The following is a 21,972-nucleotide window of genomic DNA, read 5'->3' as shown; positions in this document are numbered from 1 at the left end:
TGCCATACCGTCTAGAACAGGATTCAATTAGATCCCTCACATCCTGCTAATCAAAACAAATCAAAGGAAAAGCACCAAAGCGCCATGTTCTCCGAGCCATGCTAATTGAGAGATGTGTCGTTTTGAGAAGGGAAGTCTGGGGGGAGGATAGGAGGTCTTGGGAAAGATTGCAGTGAGTGGTGAGATCTTAAAGGGGTTTTGTCAATGGCCATGTCCAGAAGAGCTTGTTTCCTTCCCTTTCCTGCATGCCTGTTCTCCTCATTAGTGTCACTCAACAGCAGTTAGTGCTGGGCCGGCCACAGCGGTACGGAGCTCTCCTCTATAAACATGAGAACGCACCAGCCTTGCTCACAGTCACCAGGCTAGAAGGGGAGAAGATGGGGCCCTCAAAGATTCTTCAGGAAAAAAAGAACAGGCGAATCTTCCGTATTCGACATTATCAAGTGGCCAAGGCAGAGTGTATCTAAGGCTGGTCTAGAGTCAGTTCCCCCTCCCCAAATTAACAGACAGGATCACGATCCACGAATCCTTATCACGATTCTTTTTCATGTTGGTTTTTAATACTATTTTGCAAGTCACTGAGCAATACAGCCAAACTAATTTCACTATATTAAAATGTAAAAAAATATAAAAAGACCATTTAGGCCATTGTAGGGGTGGGCGATATGAATTCTTTGTTACTTTGTTACTAAGATAAAATAATTATAATATTTTAAACTACAATAGCTGTTAAATACAATATAAAATATTCAAGAGCAGCGAGTGATTTGTATTTTGTTGTTTGATTAACATTAATGACACAGACAGCAGTATTAGGCTGCTGTCACTTTATGACCTATGCACGGAACCAATATACTGATACACATCCGTATCATAATATACTGACGCACGCATCTGAACGGCTGACATTCACTTGAGATATAAATGACTCTGTTTTTTGTTGTGTGTATTCCAGAGGCGGACAGTAGTGAAGTATTTTTACTTTCTACTCAATTACATTTTTCAAGTATATGCACTTTATCTGTGTATTTATGGGAAAACTTTTACTTCAGTACATTCCAAAGCATAAAGTCGTACTTTTTACTGCACTACATTTCGTAAATAATACTTTTTTTTTACCTTTAATAATTAATTACATAAAGAATTTAGTACTTTCTTACGTGTACTCAAGTAAAACTTTGAATTACTTTTACTTGAGTAAAAGTAAGACAGTACTACATTTTTAATGTAATTATGTAATAAAACATAGTGCAGTAAAACGTAGTGCTGTAAAAAGTACAATATTATGCTTTGGAATGTTGTGAAGTAAAAAAATTTCCAAAGAAAAACACTGATAAAATACAGACACTTGAAAAATGTACTTAAGCAGAGTAAAAATACTTTACTACTTTGCGCCTCTGGTTTATTTGACCGTTTAAGTGCAATAAGATGCTAAATAGAATTTAGTTTAGTGCTCATGCCCTGTGACAGACTTTTAGTGTATGCATGCATTGGGTGTAAGCGCTCAGAAAAGCTTATTTCAGAACAGCGTGCGAATAAAATGATCTACGCATTGTCTTATGCCGTGTTTGTGCTCATTTAAGACCACCTGCTCCAAATAAAGATACGCAATCTACTATGATTTACTAATGTTTCGCAAAGTTACAAACAGAAATGAGGCGCAAAATGTGTATACATGGCACCATGTGTAGCCTAGAAATCTAGATGCACCCTAGCGGCAGAAAATGTAATTTGCAGCCAGGGCGTCTAGCAACTCTCCGTTGGCTTGCGAGCTGGAAAAAACAAACTCTGGTCATGCCAATCACGTCATGTATAGAGTCTGTGGGCGGGCTTAACATAATGATGGCAGAGTTGCGATGGTTTCACGTGCTACTTGTAAACAAAGAAGCTGGCGAACAGTGATCTTTCGAATCAGCTTTGGCCGCGACTCTGGAAGACTTAGAGTTAAGCTTTTCTTTGAGAAAAGAACAAAGAACGGCACTGAAGTCATTCTTAAGAAAGGAAGATGTGTTTGGAGGTTTGCCGACCGGATCCAGCAAAACTTTAATCTATCAACTAGCTCTGCTTCACCTTCTTCGTAGCTCTGGTTGGTTGTAGCGCTATTGCGTAGTCCTATTGCGTGCAGAGGGAATTTGAAAGACAATCGTTTATCCCGCCCCTCGGATTGAGCCCTGTCAACGGTGTGTTGGTCTGGCTTGTCAGGCTACATCATGTGTACTGTGTGTTGTACAAGTGCTTTTTCATACAAATACTTGGTATAGTTTGGTATCTAACTGAAACAAATATGTTTGTTGTATTCTGCTTAAGACCTTTCAATCATTTATGACAAGTCTATCTGTTATGTACGTCTATCTGTTATGTATATAAGGATTTTTCAGATCACATTTTCATGTAAAGCATGGGATGAAAACTGGGATTAAAAATACTTGTTAAGTGATGTTCATATTCACTAAATTCACTGTAAAGCCACTGTTGGTTAAGAAAGTGGTTGTTGTTAAGTAACATGATAACTTAGTAGAGCCCCCACTTCGGATTTAAGAGGTTGGTTAACCATTCAATTTAAACAATGATTAATTATGTACATTTATGTAAATAGACATCCCTAATGTTAATCGTAAGAGACTTTTCAAAAACATTATTAAAAAAAACTTTGACCCCAAACAAATGGCAGTGCACATAAAATTATTCTTTTAAAGTAATCTCATACCAATTAAAAATTAACTCATGCTTTCTCAAGTCACTCAATTATCAATAAAGTGCAATCAACATGATGTAGAATTATTCTGCAGCATAGAAAACGTGTTTATTATAATGGAGTGTACTCAACAGAAACTATGCAATGCAAATTAATAACCGCATTTAAAATTTCAAGAAATTAATGACAATTATAATTCTAGTCTAAATCAGCAGCCCTAGTGCACCAATAAGATGGATATTCTTTCTCTCAATCCACAACCTTTTCCCTTTGTTGTTCCTTGCATGTAAACATTTCATCATGGAACGTCTATGCAATGTTTACATCAAGCTACACTGAAATATACCTACAACGGATTTAACCAAGGACCTTTTATCAAATCAGTTTTCTCAGCCCACAAGGAAAAAAAGCACCAGCAGAAAATTCAAAAGAGAATGGGGCTGCTTTGCCAAGCTGTCAGCAAAGAACGGCGGAAATGAAAGAGACGATCAACGGAGCCCGCAAAGCTGGATTGAGCCGTGCGTTAGCCAGGCTTTTTAATTGGCGCCGGGTTGTTTGGAGTCATTGGGCTATCGGTGCCACTCTTCTCTCCCCGAGAGCGAGAAAACGTTTGCTGAGATGTGGTTTCGGCACTTCACATGGCACCACCTTTTGGACTTCATTAAAAACTTGGCCTGGAGTTTTCACACTTAGTCGTGTGCCTCTCCCCGAGAGCCCACACCACAGGACCCGACAGCTTCGCTGTTTCGCAGTACACTAGGTGCAAATATTTTTACACACTCAAAAACTGACAACGAGAGCGAGAGGGAGAGAAGGAGAGTGAGAGGAAAAACAGCACCATGCAATGTAGGATGGAAAGGAAATTAAAAAAAATACAAGGGTAAACTCAATTTCAGCTCCGACACGTGCTCTCTCGCTCTTCTGTCAGCCCCGTGCTAGGCAGTTTGCGAGAAACGAGAGAACTGGGGATGTAGCTTTTGCTCAGCCATTGTTTTGACAGCACTTACTGGCGGTAAATGCCAGGACATTTCCACTCAGGCTGGTTGTGAGTTGTGTTGCTGGAGCTGAAGGATCGCATTATGTTGTGTGCTGGGCCTTTTAACATGGCTGTACTTCAAGCATGGCTCGCATTTTTGTAGGTAATGTGACTGATTATAGGCAAAGATTGGTGAGACTTATGTGAAATCAAGTTTAGGGACCCAGAGGTGGCTGCCCTGAGCTTTGAATGCAAACTCAGTTAGCAGTGTCTAACAGTGTTTTGAACTAGTGTCAGCAAAAATGACACAATCTTTTTTTAATGGCAGAAATACCAGAGGCTGGCAGCCAGAGGCAAGGAACGAAAGCACAGGGGGCAGAAATTGGTGGTAACAAACAAGTTCTTCTAACCTCATTGGTGTCCCAAAAGGCTAAAGTCAGGCAATACTTTTGACAGAATGGAAATTAATAGTATATAGTATCCTTTATCCAGACAGACAATATTACAAGTAACACGATCTTATATAACTTTCACTAAACAAAACAAATCATTATAGCCTTATCCATTAAAGATCAATAGCAAATGTACAGTATGACCAAATATGAATTGCAAAATATCAAATGACTATGACATTTGAAATTATCCAAAGATATACTAAAAACATTATAATATCAATCATGCAGACTTTATTTATTTATTTTACAACCGATTACTGATTTACATTACTGAACTACATGAATTTAGTGTACATTTTTTGCAGCCACTAGGACTTAGCAATAATCATATCAGTCGATATCGATAATTATCACGTTATAAATGTCAAATATGCCATTAGAAAACCTGACCGTTAGATGTGGTTTTAAACTACTCTTTTCCTTAACAAAATAAATATCTTAATAATAGAAATATATTTGCTTTAGTTTCTTAATGTGCTAACGGGTGATATTGTTCAAATCATGAAATAGGTTTGTGTTGCCTGACTTTGATGACGTGTATCTTCGGCTCAGTTTGCAGTACAGGCTGCAATATTAATAATATTATACGTTTTGTCTCTTAGGATTGCACATTTGACAGTAGCTTAGTAGCTTGAGTTAGGATGCAGATGTACCATAATACTATAATTATTTTCCCATTACTCATTTAATACAATGTCTACAAGAATAATAATAAAATTTGATACAGTATCCTACATTTCTGCCACAATACCATGGTGCAGTTAGTGTTACTACAGTAAATCCATGGTAAATGATGGCGATTTGTAAATTGAAAAGCTTTCTGATTGTATCATCGTGTTTCTCCTGTTTGTCAGCGCTGTTTCATCTGGCTTTAAACTAGTTTGACATGGTGTTCTTCTCTGAATTCAAGCGCTTCTCGCTGGATCTCGCAGCGTTCTTTAGTGGTCACATGACCGAGACGATCAGCAAGTAAATGCATCTGCTGTGGTAAGCTTGCACTGCACTGCTGTTTGAACTTTGAGCATGAGCAGATAAATGGTCCATGTGGTGCGGTTCAAATGAGTAGCGCGGTTTCGTTCCACTTTTGGAACATAATCAAACTATTATAATCAAACATTTATCGAACTCATCATTTTATCAAGGAAAAATATATTGTGATAATTAATTGCCATAATTTTATTGCCCAGCACTAGTAGCCACATACAATTATACACTTGTATTATTATTCAAATAAGTAATTATAGTAGCATTCAATACACATAGCACAGACACGATTAAATAAAGAGTTAGGCATTAATGTTTGTCATTGTTATTAATGATATAAATAAACGTTACCAGTGTTAAGGAACTTAACAGTCACTAAAACCACTTAACTAAAATGTTGAATAGCATGGCAATAGTTGTTAGAGCTAAGCAAACTAAGGCAATATGCAAATGCACTTGCCTTATCTTTCATAGGAAGCATTAGTATGTCCCATTTATTTTCTCATTCATACTCTAAAAAATAACAATTCCCCAGTTCATTTGAATCCCTGTGCAGAAATTATACATCTTATTTTCTAGTGATATACAAAATAGCATTGTAGTATTACTAGAGGTCAACTGATTACCGATACAACAAGTTTGAACCGCGTTTGAGTTTTTTGTAAACTGCCGTTTTAAGGAGAAAATACTCAGCAATGGTGTTGACTTATAAATTTGCACGATTGGTCTTAGAGCATATTAAAAACACCATGTAAACAACATTACAAACTGAATTTTTTCTAAAGTATTGTTCATTGTTAATTTCAACATTTACTAATACATTTTTACATTTTAAAGGGGTCATGAACCAGCTTTTAAAAAAAAATGTATACTGTTGTCTGATGTCAACTTATGATGTTTACATGGTTTTTACATTCAAAAACATAATGAATAAGTAATAGGCTATTTTCTACCCTGGTTTTGAGCCTAGCTCCTGGAACACTTGGTTTTTATGGGCGTGTCGCATTGAAGACTTGGAAGTAAACGCCCACTGTTATGATTGGATAAGAGGTTTGCATATTATAATGAGCTTCGGCTCCCCTGTCATTACACGTGGAGAATTATTTTGAAAATGTGTGGAAAAACGGCAACCGGAATAATTCACAAAATGTCTTATCAAACAAACACAAATATTTATCTCTCATCCACCCGCAATTAATTGGAATGTTATTTTTTATTACTTGGCCTGCCCCGATCGGTGGACCGCATAACTAACACACACACACACACACAAGCATCTGCAAAACTTCACCGCAGACAAATCAGCATGTTCAAAACTTCCGCAATTGTATTTTCCTTTAAATATCAAGAGACTGAACAACGCATAACAAAAAAGGAATGTTATTTCAATATTTAAGATAAGTTTCTTAAATAGTGAAACATTTTCATAGTTCAGCACTATTTTATGCGTTAGCATAAAAACTATCGATTGACCAATTGGATATTGGTCAGCGTGGTTCAACCTAATTATCGTTATTGGTAAAAATCCACTATCGGTCGACCTCTATATATATATTACAATACAAAAATAAAATTTTCATGCTGCTGTAAATGCTTTTTCAAAATAGTAACTTGATTGTAATTTAAATTCTTTAAATATCAAGTAATTTGACAAGCTACAGTTTCCCCAACACTGTTATCTAGTTATATTCAACGTGTCTGAATTTTTCCCTCTAATCTGTGGATCTAGTCTAATCTATTGAAGGACATAAACAGCTTTGAAATCAATTATTCGGGAAGGCAATTCTTCATGCACAAGTGTCTTGAAGATAAATACGACTCCACTAAATTAGCAACTGGAGATGGAGCGGCCTCCAAACATGATCAATGAGAAAGGACAAGAATCAGCAGCAAACAAATGGCCCATCACATACAGATGATCGTCCATCGCCTTACTGCACCTAGAGGCTTGTTAAAACCGCACTACAGCTGGTGAAGCATCAGTAACTTGATTGGACGGCTTATGCAGACTTAGGGTTGATGAAAATAACAGTTTTCTCGGAGGGCGATATCAGACCTGCGAAAATCCATTCGCCTTCCAAAAGTGGCCTCAATCCCAATATCAATTAAAATCTTGTCGGGACATGCAGAGCCATGTTGGGGAAAAGTAGTGTGAAACAACAAGCCCAATCACAAATACGGTGAAAAAGCAATCTCGCCCTCCGCCTGTGGTAAACTTCTGCGCGGTTTAACACAATCAGTGCAAACCCAAATCCCCAGTTCCTTTTAGTGCATTTGTTGGGAGATTTATAAAAATAAAAAAAGGAGGTATGAGCATTTGTTTCCTTAGTTTTCTATTTGGATCTTCATGTTTATCTACTGCTGGTTTGTTTTTAAATCTAAGTGTGCAAATGTATTTGCAATAAAGGTATTATTTGCCAATGTGCCTGGCTCTGAGCAATCATCCACAGGGTTGCAGTCTAACTGCTACTGGAGCCTGGCCGTATTAATACTCCTATTCATCCCGTGTCCAACTCGAGCCAAGAAACAGCATTAGGCCCGGGGCCCTGCGGCCTGCATTTGGACCAGCTTCGCTGGCATGTGCCTGTGCGCAAGAGCGAGAAAAAGAGTGCACCTTTTCTCCTCCAATGAGCTCTGGATGAAGCGAAAAAGTTCTTTATATCAATTAGCCAGACAAGTGTGCAATGGACACCTGTCACCCCACGGGCCCTCCTCCCCGGCCTGCTCTGATCAAGGACCGTCTGCCATCCTGTTCTGCATTCGTTCTAAAAGAAAACCCCTATGCTGATCTCAGATCGCTGCACCTTTCCTCTTGGGGAAAAATGCCGGTGGCCCGTAGCTGAGCCAGGGGGGCCGTCCCAGCTCCGCCTGAGAGGCCAAGCAACGGCTGCACGGCAGACACAAAATCTGGGGCACAGACCATCTGGCTGACAGTGCAGTCTGAAGCGAAGAGGCTGTCGGAAGTTCGTTGCCAACATGGCTTGCAGAAGCAGGACATTAGATACCATAAAAACACACACACATCCGGCTATACAAAGAAAAATGTCTTGTTGAGACAAGATTCAAATGAGGGATTTAATGCTCCGAATTCCACAGCTGAGGGCAATTTTTTTTCCCTTTTTATAAAAAAAAATTCCTCTCTAATGATCTTTCTTGCAAGCAGCGATGCTAAAAAAGGCACGTTAATCACCACCCCACCTCAAGCCCCCAAAAAGGGAAAAAAATACTCAACCTTCACGCTCAACAAGGCAGCGATAATTCAATATTTTCTCCGTGATAGTTCTACGGGTTCATACCCAGCCACGCTAATTAAAAAAAATCGGAATTCCTCACATTAGAAACAACAATTAAACAGTCTCTCCTTGTACCATGACACAGAGAAGTCATAGTTAGCCTGGAAAATAACACCAGCCAGACTGCAACGGCCCATAACGCAACATCACAGCTACAACTCCAACTCAGCTTTGCTCTATCAAAGGCCAAATTCAGCGAAAAACATTCGCCCTCTCACACTATTAACAAATACACAGCACATTTAAAGTGGCTCGGCGTGAGAGAGCAAAAGCAAACAGCTCTTACCTTGGGTTGAGCGCGTCTTGGAAAGGCAACTTTAGGATCAATCTAAATGAGACAAGAAAGGAGAGAAAGAAATATGAGAAAACCGAGCTACGTGAAGAGGAAAATTAGAAGATATTAGAAAAAGCCAGCAATGTGCTGCCACTACTCGATAACCTTCACGGAAATTATGGCATTAATCATGATGCAATGCTCCATGTCTCATGTGTAATCTCGCCGAGTTATTACATGCTGGTTGCATGGGGCCTGTGTATGACAAAATCGAATAAAACCTAACACAGGTTAGAGCATAATTACTCCATTACAACATAAATAAACAGGTGGCATTATAGAACGCAGCGGAGATAATTCAAAGACTCGCCGAAGAAGTGCGCGCGGCCTCGGGGGAGGTCAGGTCAACATGACGGGAGGTGTTTTAGCGAGCGCTGTAGATTTGCGGAGAATCAAGACAGGGCATTAGATCAATACGTCCACAACCTCCTTCCCCCCTGAGGGATTATCATTATTATGGGTGACTCTCTCCTCTGCACGAGGGGTTACAGCTCAGCCTAGAATGCATTTCGCCATGTGATAGGACATCGTTAGCTTTATCGGTTAGATAAGCTTTGTTATTTGATTTCATTACATTGCAAACGAAATGTAGCTCCGCACACATCATGATCAAGAGCATTTGTGATTTACATAAACCGCTGGGGTAACGATTCATCCTGGATATTAATAATAACAAATTCCCCCAGAGGATAAATTAACAACATAAATACGTCAATTGCAATCAAGACCTTTTTTCTCTCATCGATCTTTGAATCATTATACATTTTCCCATACTGCAAAATGGATGATTCGAATGATTTTAAAAGATTGTGATAAACAGGTATTATTGATTTCCACTAGTTGACTTGTTAAGACTTCATCCATATTAGCGAACATGACTTATTCACTTTCGAAATATATCGATTTTACATAGCAAAATAGGCGAGATCCTGTCCGACCTGCTGTTGAGAAAGAGGTTTGCTTTGGTCATTTAAACATTCATAGACTACAACAACAGTCCCTCTTTTTAGCGCATAAGCTTGGGCAGCCAGAGCACTGGGATAGGATGGTAGATAATCATGCATGCGAGAACAAAAACAGTTCAAAGACTTGCCTCTGCACTCTCATTAAATGGAAAAATAACTCAAGGGAAAAAGATCCATTAGTGCTATATTGCTCTTGAATATACCGCGTGTCTGAATGCTTTGTCACTTCTTATAAACGGTAAGAAAAAGAAAAGCAGAATTGTGAGATGTGGCAGCATGCAAAAGGAGAAGAAGAAAAAAAAATGTAATAAACATGTTTTGGTGAAATACGAAAGAGTGGGTCTCCTGGTAAATTAATTTGACCTGAACAGAATTGCAATATGTACTGCAAAAAATAAAAAACAAAAAAACCTTTCTGGTGGGAAATGATGCTGTTGTGTTATACTTTAATTCATCCAGAAAAGTGTTTAATCTAAAACAGATTGCTTTTAGAGAAACCGGCAGCAGTCTTTCAGCTGTCAATACACAATGCAATTCTCACCCCAGGCTTTCAGATTTGCAGATTACACAGCTTTTAATCAAATGTGAAACGAGTGTGTAAAGAATATCACTGTTCGTGTTTGCTTTGGTCCATTTACACTCTTCAAAAGTGACAAAACGATTGGACAGGAAGGTAGAAAATACGCATTTTAATAAAAATGTAGGTGTCTGGACTGAAAGATGACTCAAATTCTAAATGAGCTAATTAATTTATTAAAATTATACATTGCAAATGAACAATGTTTAAGCTGTATATATACACATGCATTTAAACTTTGTCAAACTGTAATGTCACACCCATATGAAATGCACATAAATGAATATCCATTCAAGTATTATATATTTATTAGCTGTATTTATACATCATATCATATGGGTGTTTTTTCCCCCCATGTATTAAACACATGCAAAAATATTCAATGGGACAAGCATACATGTCAGAGGAAAACAGGTGTTGATTAGTAATATTTAAAAATAATAATATTTCTTCAATCAAAAGCGAGAGCTTTCAACTGCGAGAGCTATTTTGAATTTGTTCTTAAACCGCCACCAGTGCAACTTCTTCACAGCTCCTGGTCTCCAGTTGGAGCTGAAGCCCCAGAGTCATGCTACGGCCGTCCCAACCCTGACGATGACATCACTACCCAGAGCTCAGTAATCCCTGCTTTAGCACCAGCCGCTACTGTCCACATGATCTCAATCGCAGCTATCACTAGCTTTCTTCTTTTTTTTTCCCTCAGCCATTCAAGAGCATTTGAAACGTCAAACCTTGACCTACTTTTTTTACAAAGAATACTAGAGTTACCCATGTGTGCCGTGATTATATAATCTAATCGGCCCACTTTTGATGTCCGAATTACACGTTTTCAGACTAGTGCAACACTAACATATACAATGTACTATTATTTTATTAATCAGATAGAAATGTTCTGCCTCCTGAAGGCATTTCAGCTTACATCAGTCAAGGCCAAACTGGCAGAGAGCGAGATAATAAATAGCACACCTGTATTTCGAACACATTTAGGGCACGGAACCAAGAGAGGTGGTGAATATTCACCTGCTGTGCTAAATTATGATTGAAAATTTACATTTGCCCAATTGCTGGATTTAAGTAAACAATCAACAGTCATCTATCTGCAGCTTTAGGTGGGTAATAAACAGTTTAACAGGTTAATCTGCTGTTGACCAAATTAGCCACCTGATCCAATCTAAACTTGAAACTCATAACCTTAGTTTGGCTTTTACATCTTTACACGTACACAATGATAAAAAATAAAAATAAATAAACATTTTTAATCTTAATTTCAATTATATTCGAAAGGGTCTGTCTAACAAAACATACAACAAAGTGTTCCTAGCAAAACTAGGACCAGAAAAATAATTCTAATACCCATCTTATCACAGAATTTCACATTATTTTTAAATGGAAGGCACTGGGAATGTCAATTTGTAGTGTTCTGGGAGAAAAGTATTAGCCACAAAATTCCTGAGGGAAGTTATGAACCTCTGTGAACGCCTTTAAATACAGTCCGTCTCTTGATATGAACTTGCAGCAACATGGCATCCATTAAAATAAGCCAGTGAAGGCGGTATTTGTCCACACCCTAGCTATCCCAAATAAAAGGCTCTTTCACTCTGGACTCCTACAGGTAACTAGCAGCTGCATCTACAAACAGGAAAGATGGTGACTTTATTAGAAAGAAGAAAAAAATAGAATCCACATTAACTTTACTGATAGAGTGTCTGCTTATCCTGGGGTTCAGCATCACATGGAAAACTAAATGCATTTCTGCTTGGATTTAAGTAATAAGGCAGAATAGGGCAAACCTATTTCTTGCTGACAGAAATATGCATATGACTGGGCAATGTAAAATAACGTAAATAATACAAATATACAATAATTACTTCTGCTTCTAAAAAATTATCCAATACTATATAATGAACATAAAATACTATATATAATAACCCTAACCTCTAGAGGTAAAAACACACTTCAAAATCTTTTAAAAAATTAGAATCTTTATTTAAAAATGTACAAAAAAATATTACTACATACTCTAAACTTTAGGTTTATTTCATTTCAAGCACCTTTTAATGTCAAAAACAACAGCAAACATAAACATGAATAAAACAAGAAAAAAAAAAACATTAAACAAATAAAAATCAATAATTAAATGACACATTAAGAAATAAGTGAAGTATATAATATTAAATGTAAAATAATTAAAAAGTGTACACCAACCTGCACCATAAATAGGACACTGGACCACAAAACATCAGTCATATGTCACACGGATATATTTGTGGTAATAGCCAACAATACATTGTTTTGGTCAAAATTATCGATTTTTCTTTTATGCCAAAAATCATTAAGATATTAAGTAAAGATCGTGTTCCATGAAGATATTTTGTAAATGTCCTACTGTAAATATATAAAAATAAATTCATTTTAGTAGTAATATGCATTGCTAAGGACTTCATTTGGACACTAAGGCGATTTTCTCAATATTTAGATTTTTTTTTCACCCTCAGATTCCAGATTTTCAAATTGTTTTATCTCGGCCAAATATTGATACATCAATGGAAAGCTTATTTATTCAGCAGTCATATGATGTATAAATCTCAAAAAAAAAAATTTAAATGTACCCTTATGACTGGTTTTGTGGTCCACGGTCACAAATTACAAAATATCAACATAACGCAAAAGTTAAAAAACAACAAGAAAGAAAGAAACAAATATAATGAAATTAGTTTACCATGTAAATATTGTCACATGCACATAAATATTTGTAGTCAGCAAGGTTTTGAATGAACGTATGCATGCAACCATCAAATGCACCCTTGCCCTGAGCAACTTCTGGTGTTCAGTCAGTCATGAAGAAGAGTGCAAAACTACGTCACTGCAAGTCTTACATCACAAGAGACACGGATGGCGTCACAATCTAACTACACAGCAGGTAATTACTCCCATCTTGCCCCCATACCTTAATGGGGTTTAACCCCTTGTTCCCCAGTCCCGGTCTGGCAAGCAAGGAGTTAAATCCCGTTGAGGCATGTGAGGAAGACGGGACTAATTACCCGGCTACTTATTTATGTCAAGTGCGCCCCTGTTGTGTGTGTGGTACAATGACAAATGCTGCGGAGTGCCTCGACCCGGGAAGAGATATGATAGGGAGACTGCGTGTACTTTCACTGAATGTCACAGATACAAGCACGTTTAAGCAGCACTTCACAAAAAATAAATGCAAATAGAAGAGAGCATACCGTCTTTGAGTCTAATTCGTGGTGAGGTTGAGCTAGGACCTTATCTACACTGGCCGCATCCGCAAACGTAACGAAGCCAAATCCCCTGGAAAAACAAAACAAACAAAAACACAGACATACATTAGGAGCAGACAGCGATGGGTTACACGTGTTTGACTGGTAAGCTGATTAACACATCTTCTATCTAAAACATTTACAATAACATGTTACCTTCGAAATTCTAGTGCGTCAAGGACAAGAGTACAGCAGTGCACCCAAAAAAAATGGAAATTCTGTCATCATTTGCTCAGCCTCATGTCATTCCAAACCCGTATGACTTTCATTCGTCTGAGGAACACAAAAGAATGTGAAGAATGACAGCTTCAGTCACCATTCACTACTCCAGGTTTTGAAAAAAAGATGCAAATGAAAGTGAATGGTGACTGAAACTGTCGGTCCCTAACAATTCCTTTGTTTCACACAACAAACAATGACAGAATTTCCGTGTGAAATATCCCTTTAATATGTTCATCCTATTATATTATTTAAGAAGAACTTGGTTGACGAAACATTTCAGATAAACATTTGCCATAACGTGTCTGTCAAGGACAATAAGGGCTTTTCATAACCACAGTTAATCTTGGGTTAACGCATTTTTAAACCCCGGGTAAAGGCCAGGTTTAACCTGAGGTTAACACTTGTCATTCTAAAGGCGGTTAGTAGCATCGGTTTTGAAAATCTTCAAGTTGTTTAGCAACAGACAACCGACCATAAACTGTTTTGGCGCTTACATTAGTAATATCCATACGCAGTGAAACTTTCACGCGCTGTCGAATTTCGATGTTTTAGGAAAACAATTGCTTTTAACTGTAGCGATGAAGAGAATAGTGTATTTTTGCAGTACGTTCCCAACTACGTGGTGACATTTCCACAGATATCAATAGGTCGCGTGCTGTAAGTGTCCAAAAAACGTTTATATCCTCATGAATATGCAAATGTACCGCTAACGTACAGTATGAAATCTGACAGCGCAGGATTAATTACCAACCCAAGGTAAAATATGAACAGCGTGAAACACGAAACAAAATAACCCAGGGTTAACAACGACAAGTGTGAAAACCCCATTAACGTGCCAATGTCAAATCAAAACGCGTGCGACCGCATTAACCGCTCGGTTATTGAAGACAGAGTTGCTTTAACGTGAAGAATCCCAAATCGGTCAAACTGTATCCTATCCAGAAACACACCGACCCAGTCTCTTCAAAAGCGCATAGCAGCCGAATAACAGCGCAAGGGCAAAAAATCGACAATTCCTTTCTTCGAATAAAAACCTCAAAGTGACAGGGATTCAAAACAACAACAACAACATTGTTTTGTTTTTTTACCTGGAGCGTTTTGTCGTGGGATCTCTCATCACCATACATTCTCTGATTTCTCCAAATTTACTAAAATAGTCTCTAAGGCTGTCTGTGAAACAAACAGAAAGAAAGGAGCACACATAAGCAATGTATTCGTGTGTTACACACCAGTTTGTAAATTAAACGCCCCCCTGGATGTCTAACAGGGGTCGAATAGAGGACTTCAAATGACGGCACATATCCCGCACAGCGCGCCACGCTGGATACAATGAAAGAAACACAACACAGCCCGACAAACGCGCGCAAATGACAGCGAACCATCGGTCTCTTACCTGGTGAAGTTTGCCAGCTGAGGCCACCGATAAACATTTTACTGTAAGGGGAAAACACAGCAGAAGTGAGTCCAGATGTCAGATCGGCCATTTTGACGTGTAGCTAGCGACAAAAAAAGCAGAGCTAAACGAAGGCAAAGCAGAGCGGTGTGTGTTTACTGAGCCCCGGCGGGCTGTGCTCACTAATATACAGCAAACAAAGGTGTAGTAGTTGCGTGCACCCGGAAGAGCCTTTTTAAAACATGCTCACTGGAGAAAAACACACAAGAAAAAAAGTCAAGTGCTGTCAGCATTGGTTCTGGCTTACCCCGGGTCGTGTTGCGAATCGTTAGGGCTTCCAGATGTGGCTTGGCTCCCGTCTCCCTCCATGGCTAACCCAACTATGGCCAGTAACTAACACACACACTGTCAGAGCTAAGAGAATATTACTGAGCCGGGAATGCGAGCGTCACACGTGGGATCAGCTCTGCCTGGCTCCCTCCCTCCCCCTGCCGTCCGTCCGTCACCCACACGGGGCGGAGCGCGGAAGGGGCTCGTCACCTCACCCATTCCATTGACGTCATTAGCATGGCCCCGCCCACCCGGGGCTCGGAGCACGAGGAGCAGATCAAATCGCATCACTTTCATTGTCACATCACCGTGCACACACAAGCCGAAAGTCCAGCGAGTGAGAAGTGAATGTAAACAATGCTATGGAAAGCCCATCTGAGTAACACACTCACTGACACGTCGGAATATAATATTCTAGGTCCGGAGTAAAATTAGCAAAGTGCAGTGATCTTTTTCTTTCATAGTAGGTCTATTTTTGTATTGCACCCGTAGGACAGATAATATTAATAAGCACTGATTAATTTGTAATAGGCTACTTTTTTCCCCCCGTGGAGAATTCATAACTTACCTTCAATTTGTTTTGAGTTGCTCGAACATGTCCAAAAAGCAAGTAGGGCGTAAATTAATTTCCAGACATACTTTAGGAATATAATTTTTCCCCAAATCTACAGGGATTACAATGGGCAGTGACGGTCTGAAATTATTTTATTCCATCTCTTTTTAAACTAATTATTAGAATGAGAATTCACATTTGCAGCAACATTTGTAAACATGCCATACACTCTTGGGAATATAGACCTGTATGGTTCCTTGAAGAGCTCCATTCCACAAAAGGTTCTTTCGATTATTAAAATGTCCTTCAGACTAAGAAAAAAACTGTTCATTGCAAGTTACTTGGCATCGCTGAGAAAACCCCATTTTCTTTTTCTTTTTTTAAAGTGCATCATGCACTCATCATATAACATTCCACACAATACATGTAATAAACACAGAAGATCACACCTCACAGCAATAACTACCTCGCTGACCAAAGAAAACAGGCCTTAAACAGAAGCGCATCATAAATCAATATTTGTAGTCACGTTCTCAAACACGCATTCAAATATTATGTACGGTTATTGATTTCCACTGCTATGTATACTCATATATAGTAGTATACAGAAAATACAGAATGCACCTCCTTTGCCGACATCCATCTGTCATGCTGAGACGCTAAACTCGAAATATCTCCGCTATCACACACCGCCTGAGGGTCTGTGGACCCTGTGACTTCTGCAAAATCCAGTTTTACACATCAATTAATGGTCTTTAAAAATGCACAAAAGGTTAAAGGATCTTGTGCTTATTATCCACGGAGAGGGGTGAAGAGAGTCCGAAAAAAAGGAAAGAGAGAGAGAGGAGGCTCAATTAAGGCTGCCTGCTCAGTGGATTTTCAGTCATGCTACAGTGATTGCTGTTTATTTCCTGCAGCCCTGTTTGAGAGAGGCTCCATGGCCCAAAGATACCTCATCATTCTTCTTTTTTTGTTGCCCTTTTCTATACCTAAACCATTTCATTCTTCTCACCTCTCCTGCTAAAGATAGCTTCTGAACAACAGTCAGAACTCTAGAAGTAAAGAGCCCACATAAAGCCAGCGTCCAGAGGAGGGAGGCTGAGATGCTCTTGATTGGCAGGTGAACCCGCTGTCTCACCTCACTGCCTAGCGGGCTGCTTGTTGGTAAACTGACACATGGGTACCTGTGGGGCACAACCCAGAAAACGAAACATCTCTTTCCCCTCTCAGTTTATTCTCTCTCTGGCTTTGAGCAAGACAAGACCACCGAAAAAAATAAAATAAACAACGTGTCAAAGATGCTCATAGAGCATCTTCTTTTCAATCTTTATTAATTATGATAAGTATTAACAATAATCATTTTCAGCTGAAATTAAGCTCCTCCTGCTCTTAGCCTGAAATGTCATTTCTGTTAAATTCAAATATGCATCACTGCTGCTGTTCCATTTCATTGTAATTCAATACGTAATTAAATTTCTGATAGGCTTTGGCAGAACATTTTACAGGGTATTTAAGATAATCGAAATGACATAATTTCATAATAGGATTTGATAAGCAAAATGGTGGGCATTTAGGGTTTATTCAGCACAGTTGCCTTTCATTTTGGAAGAAAGTACAAAATAACACTTCATCTGACCACCTGAAAGCATGTTATGACATCTCTCTGCCATTACAATAAAGCGCTATGCCAGATCTTCACAACTGGGCCATCACGTTTAAAAAAAAAAATGTTTTGTAGAATCATGGCTCATTGAGATTTGGCATAATTGAACAGGAAATGACTGTTTGGAGCAAGGTTTTAAATATCTACACAAGTGTTTCATAGCATATAAGCCTTAAAAACCATTTAGGGGTGTTGTTATTGTGAGGCCAAACATTTACTGGTTCATTAAAGAACACTGAGAACCTCATTAGACCTTTTATTAGCTTCTCATTTACTTGTTAGAAATGCATTATGAACTGCAGAATTAGCTCAAAACATTTCTTGACACCTTTATTCGTCTGATCACACAAAAGAACGAATCTATCCACGTACATTTCGGCGTGTAGATCAGCCATAAAATCATCTACATAATAAATACACCGGTGCCTTGAGACGAGGCATCAATTTCATACGCTTATGAATATTACCATTCACCATATGCATATTCATGTTGCTTGTGACATAAACAGAGACACGGCTGTCGGGTTTGATGGAAATGAAATTGAAATGTAACTTTAAAAGAAACACACATCAAGAGGATATTTAAATATACACATTTGCATTCGCCGGATTTGAAGGCACGCTTTATTAATGCCGCAACCCTCCCCATTATTAAGTTAAATCTAATGTCTCTGGAAATCCATTAAGTCTTCAAAAACAGTGGAGAAAGACGTCTGAACTGAAGACCCTTATTAAAGACTAGACTAAAAGCACAACACAGATCTGTCCAATTAGAGCCTGTGCATTTAGCAATTAGAGAGAAAATGTAATGTGCCAAACATTGCCTAAAATGGCCAATTTGACAATGGAGTTAGAAAATATCTGCTCAGATCTTTAAATGGATAATTAGAGAGATAATACTTCATGTTTAAGAAACTGTTTTAATGGAGGTTGAAATAATAAAGAATGGAGTCTCGTCACGTTGACGATTTTCAAAGCAGTGTTCCGGTTCCTATAAATGATCATAAAAGTTTGATAGATTTTACTTCCACACCAGGCCCGCTATGATCACTATTCAAAACTGAACGTATTTGACATATTATCTTTCACTAAAACACCAATTTGTCATTTAGAAGGGTACAAATGTACCCGCTATCCAAAATGGCAACCCTTTCTTGCCCTTGCGAAGAGAAAAAAGTACAGAGAGACAATGTTAATTTCTAATCAGCGGGTCCACCAGCCTTCCTTCCTGTTTTAATGGGTAGTATAGAAGTCAATGGGTACCGTCAACTGTCTGGTTACCGACATTCTTCAAAATATCTTCTTTTGTGTTCAACAAAAGGTCGGGAACAACTTGAGGGTGAGTACATTTTCATTGTTGGGTGAACTATCCCTTTAACAACAGTTTATTATACTAAATCACATATTTCTGTTACTGGTACATAAGAATAATTGGGAAAATAATGACTTAAAACTAGGGTGACCATATTTTGATTAACGAAAACCAGGACACTCGGCCCGGCAATGAGATACTCAAGTGATACTCAAAGTTTACTCAAAGATTCCTTGTTCATTTCAATACATTTAAAGTATGCCCCCTCTGTATGGATAGAAAATTGTTATATTAGGGCCAGGACAGGACATGTCCTCGGAAAAAAGGACGTTTGGTCGGTCACCCTATTAAAACACCACCTAAAAAGACACAAATCAGTGGAATCAATGCAGAGATTATCAGTCGAGTGACTGACATGGTTAGTATGTGAATTACAAATAAATCAATAGTCCTGTCAAATAATCACTAAATGACCATTGAACACTTCCTCAATCATGTTATCTGATGTCCATTATCCTGTCACATGAAATGCTGTTCCTTATCACATCCAAACATCCATTTCGGTTTTATTTCCCCGCACAGATTGTTCCACAAACGACATTTGGCTGTTGCTTTATTTACACGAAATGCTGCTTCGACGAATCTTGAATCTGTTATATTTTCAGGAGCCCAATATAGCATTTGAGCTATTGTGCCCCTGTCGGTATTATGAGATGCCCACAGCTAATGTTCCGACAGCATCATTTAAGCCACGTGCGATTGACTATATTCAAATTCAAATCGGGATCTTTCCTCCTTTATCCACACCTGTACACATCAAGCAAAAAAGGCCACTCAGAAAAGATGTTAGCGCTCATTCTAATGATCTGCCATCAAAGTCATTGGCACGCGCTACAAAGCAGACGCACTATTCATCCGCCGCTTGAGAAGCTTCGCACAAACAGAGGCTGTGCTGTACGTGTGAGTTCACATCAGTGCCGAGCAGATGGTGTCAGTGTAAGGAGAGCTGCTCAGGGCCTTTTACACGCTTTTATGTGAACCTTCACTTACTTAACTCAATGTCTCAAAGTGTCTGTCTTGTCGCACGTCACTGTTCGTCGCAGATTCTGTTGAGGATGCCAGAACTATCGAGAGCAAATATCATAATTCACGCCGCATCACATGGCTGAAACTAGTTTAACAGTCACTTGATTTTTAGGAGGTTTTTCTCAGCATTATTTATTTTCAATTGTCTTAACATACACAAAACAAAATGCTAGACCTTTCAAGAACTTACTTGACATTTTTGCAATAGCAAAACAACATCTAGCCACGTTTATAGAAATGCCCATTGTTGTATCATTCACTCTCGGAAAAAAAGGTACAAAAGCTGTCACTTTTTAAAAGGTACACCTTTGTACCCAAGAGAGCATATTAGTACCTCAAAGGAACAACCAAAAGTGTACATATTAGTAGCTAAATGGTACATATTAGAAGCTTTTTAAAGGGCACCATCCCAGTGACAGTGTTTAAAACCTTGCAAACCTCTTTATGTGAGATCCTTTGGTTTGAGATTTTTCTATGTAAAGCAATGACCTTCATGTTTTTAGGTGTCTTGGATACTTTTTACAGCCACTGTGTCTGTTGAAACATCACAGATATCAATGCTCATTGTGTTTTAAAATCAATTTCTTTCTTAGACTGTATTAATGAAAGGATAATTCAGCCTTAAGCCTTTGCTGGCCAGGTATCAGATTACTTTGAAACGCTTCAGAATCGCCCTTGCGGTGGAACCCTCGATTATTGCGTCTCGGGAAGGTTGAGATTTCGGTTATGCTTATAGACAGAAGACAGAAACAGAACATTTGGCCTCATAATGGACGGTAAAAAAAAGAAAAGTGCACTCGGTGGCCACAGAATGGACTTCAGCCTCTGCTCGTTCATTACTGAAAATGAGAAGGGAGGTATGATACAAAAATGTAAGTGTAATTTAGCCGTGCCTGAGCAGAACAATTGAATGAGAAATGTGTTGATGTTAAACGGCCCCTCAGGAGACAATAACATTCATTTAATTCCAGCACTGCCGTACAGCGTAACATTGGAATGACAGAAGACGTCTGAATATCCATTGTGTTCGCACACGGTTTTCAAAGATTTAAGGGCCTCGGCTGTCTGGCGGCAGAAAGCGAGACAAGGGTGACCTCGGATAATTACCACTGTCCAGTGATGAGAAAAAAAGCACAGCCTTTCAAAACGTCTGAATAAAGGTTGTGTGTGCTTGAGTGCCTTCATTAGATTCATCTCGGCTTGTGCGAGCGCACGCATTACCACTAGCTGACGGAGATCAGACAGACAAAAAGCTCATTTAAGTGCCCTGTAATGGAGATGGTCCTGACACTCCAGAAGTTGATGATCTCATTGAGCAAAAAAAAAAAAAAAGATTCAGTATGAGCCGAAATATCAAACTCCAGCTCCATCTAGTGCCCGTGTTACCTCATCACATCCGCACCTGACATGCGAGTCACTATATTAGAGGATATGTGTCAAGTTATTTTAAAAGAAATGCTGAATACTCACAGATTTATGCAGAATGAATATTAATAAATGAGGTTTTCTATTCCAGGGATGAGTCAGACTTTTACATCTGTTCAGAAACTGCTACTGGGAGACCCTCAGTGCTCCTTGATCTCTTATAACCCTGTGAAACAGCACATTATATTGTGAACATAGTAGAATTGTACAGTAACTTGGCAATAGTATTTCAAATAAGGTCAATATTTTTACATTACAAGCATCATAACATACCTAAAAACCTGTAAAAATGTTTTTACTTATTACAGTTGTCAATTAAAATAAATTATATATATGTGACCCCTGGACCACAAAACCAGTCATAAGTCGCACAGGTATATTTGTATGGGTCAAAATGATCCATTTTTCTTTTATGCCAAAAATCATTA

The 21,972-nt window shown here is 38.6% G+C and overlaps 1 protein-coding gene across 27 annotated transcripts in view; it reads right to left on the bottom strand.

Moving 5' to 3' along the window:
• The window catches only part of msi2b (musashi RNA-binding protein 2b), a 283,664-nt gene extending 267,974 nt beyond the window's left edge, over positions 1 to 15,690 (bottom strand). For 20 of the 27 annotated variants that reach the window (XM_079823492.1, XM_079823486.1, XM_079823503.1 and 17 more), the window contains exons 1-5: positions 15,483 to 15,685; positions 15,176 to 15,216; positions 14,871 to 14,952; positions 13,507 to 13,591; positions 8,690 to 8,731 (exon numbers count right to left, since the gene is read on the bottom strand). In XM_079823492.1, coding sequence (XP_079679618.1) covers positions 8,690 to 8,731; positions 13,507 to 13,591; positions 14,871 to 14,952; positions 15,176 to 15,216; positions 15,483 to 15,544 — 312 coding nt within the window. In that variant the 5' untranslated portion in view covers positions 15,545 to 15,685. Of the gene's footprint in view, positions 1 to 8,689; positions 8,732 to 13,506; positions 13,592 to 14,870; positions 14,953 to 15,175; positions 15,217 to 15,482 lie in introns of all 27 variants that reach the window. The other 7 variants (XM_079823481.1, XM_079823487.1, XM_079823489.1 and 4 more) reach the window with 5 other exon arrangements.
• Positions 15,691 to 21,972: the final 6,282 nt, after the last annotated feature.

This window comes from Gobio gobio, assembly GCF_949357685.1.
Source record: "Gobio gobio genome assembly, chromosome: 8".
In the NCBI taxonomy this organism is placed as follows: Eukaryota; Metazoa; Chordata; class Actinopteri; order Cypriniformes; family Gobionidae; genus Gobio; species Gobio gobio.
Note: the sequence above shows the minus strand (reverse complement) of the source record. Positions and strands in the feature narration are given on the sequence as shown.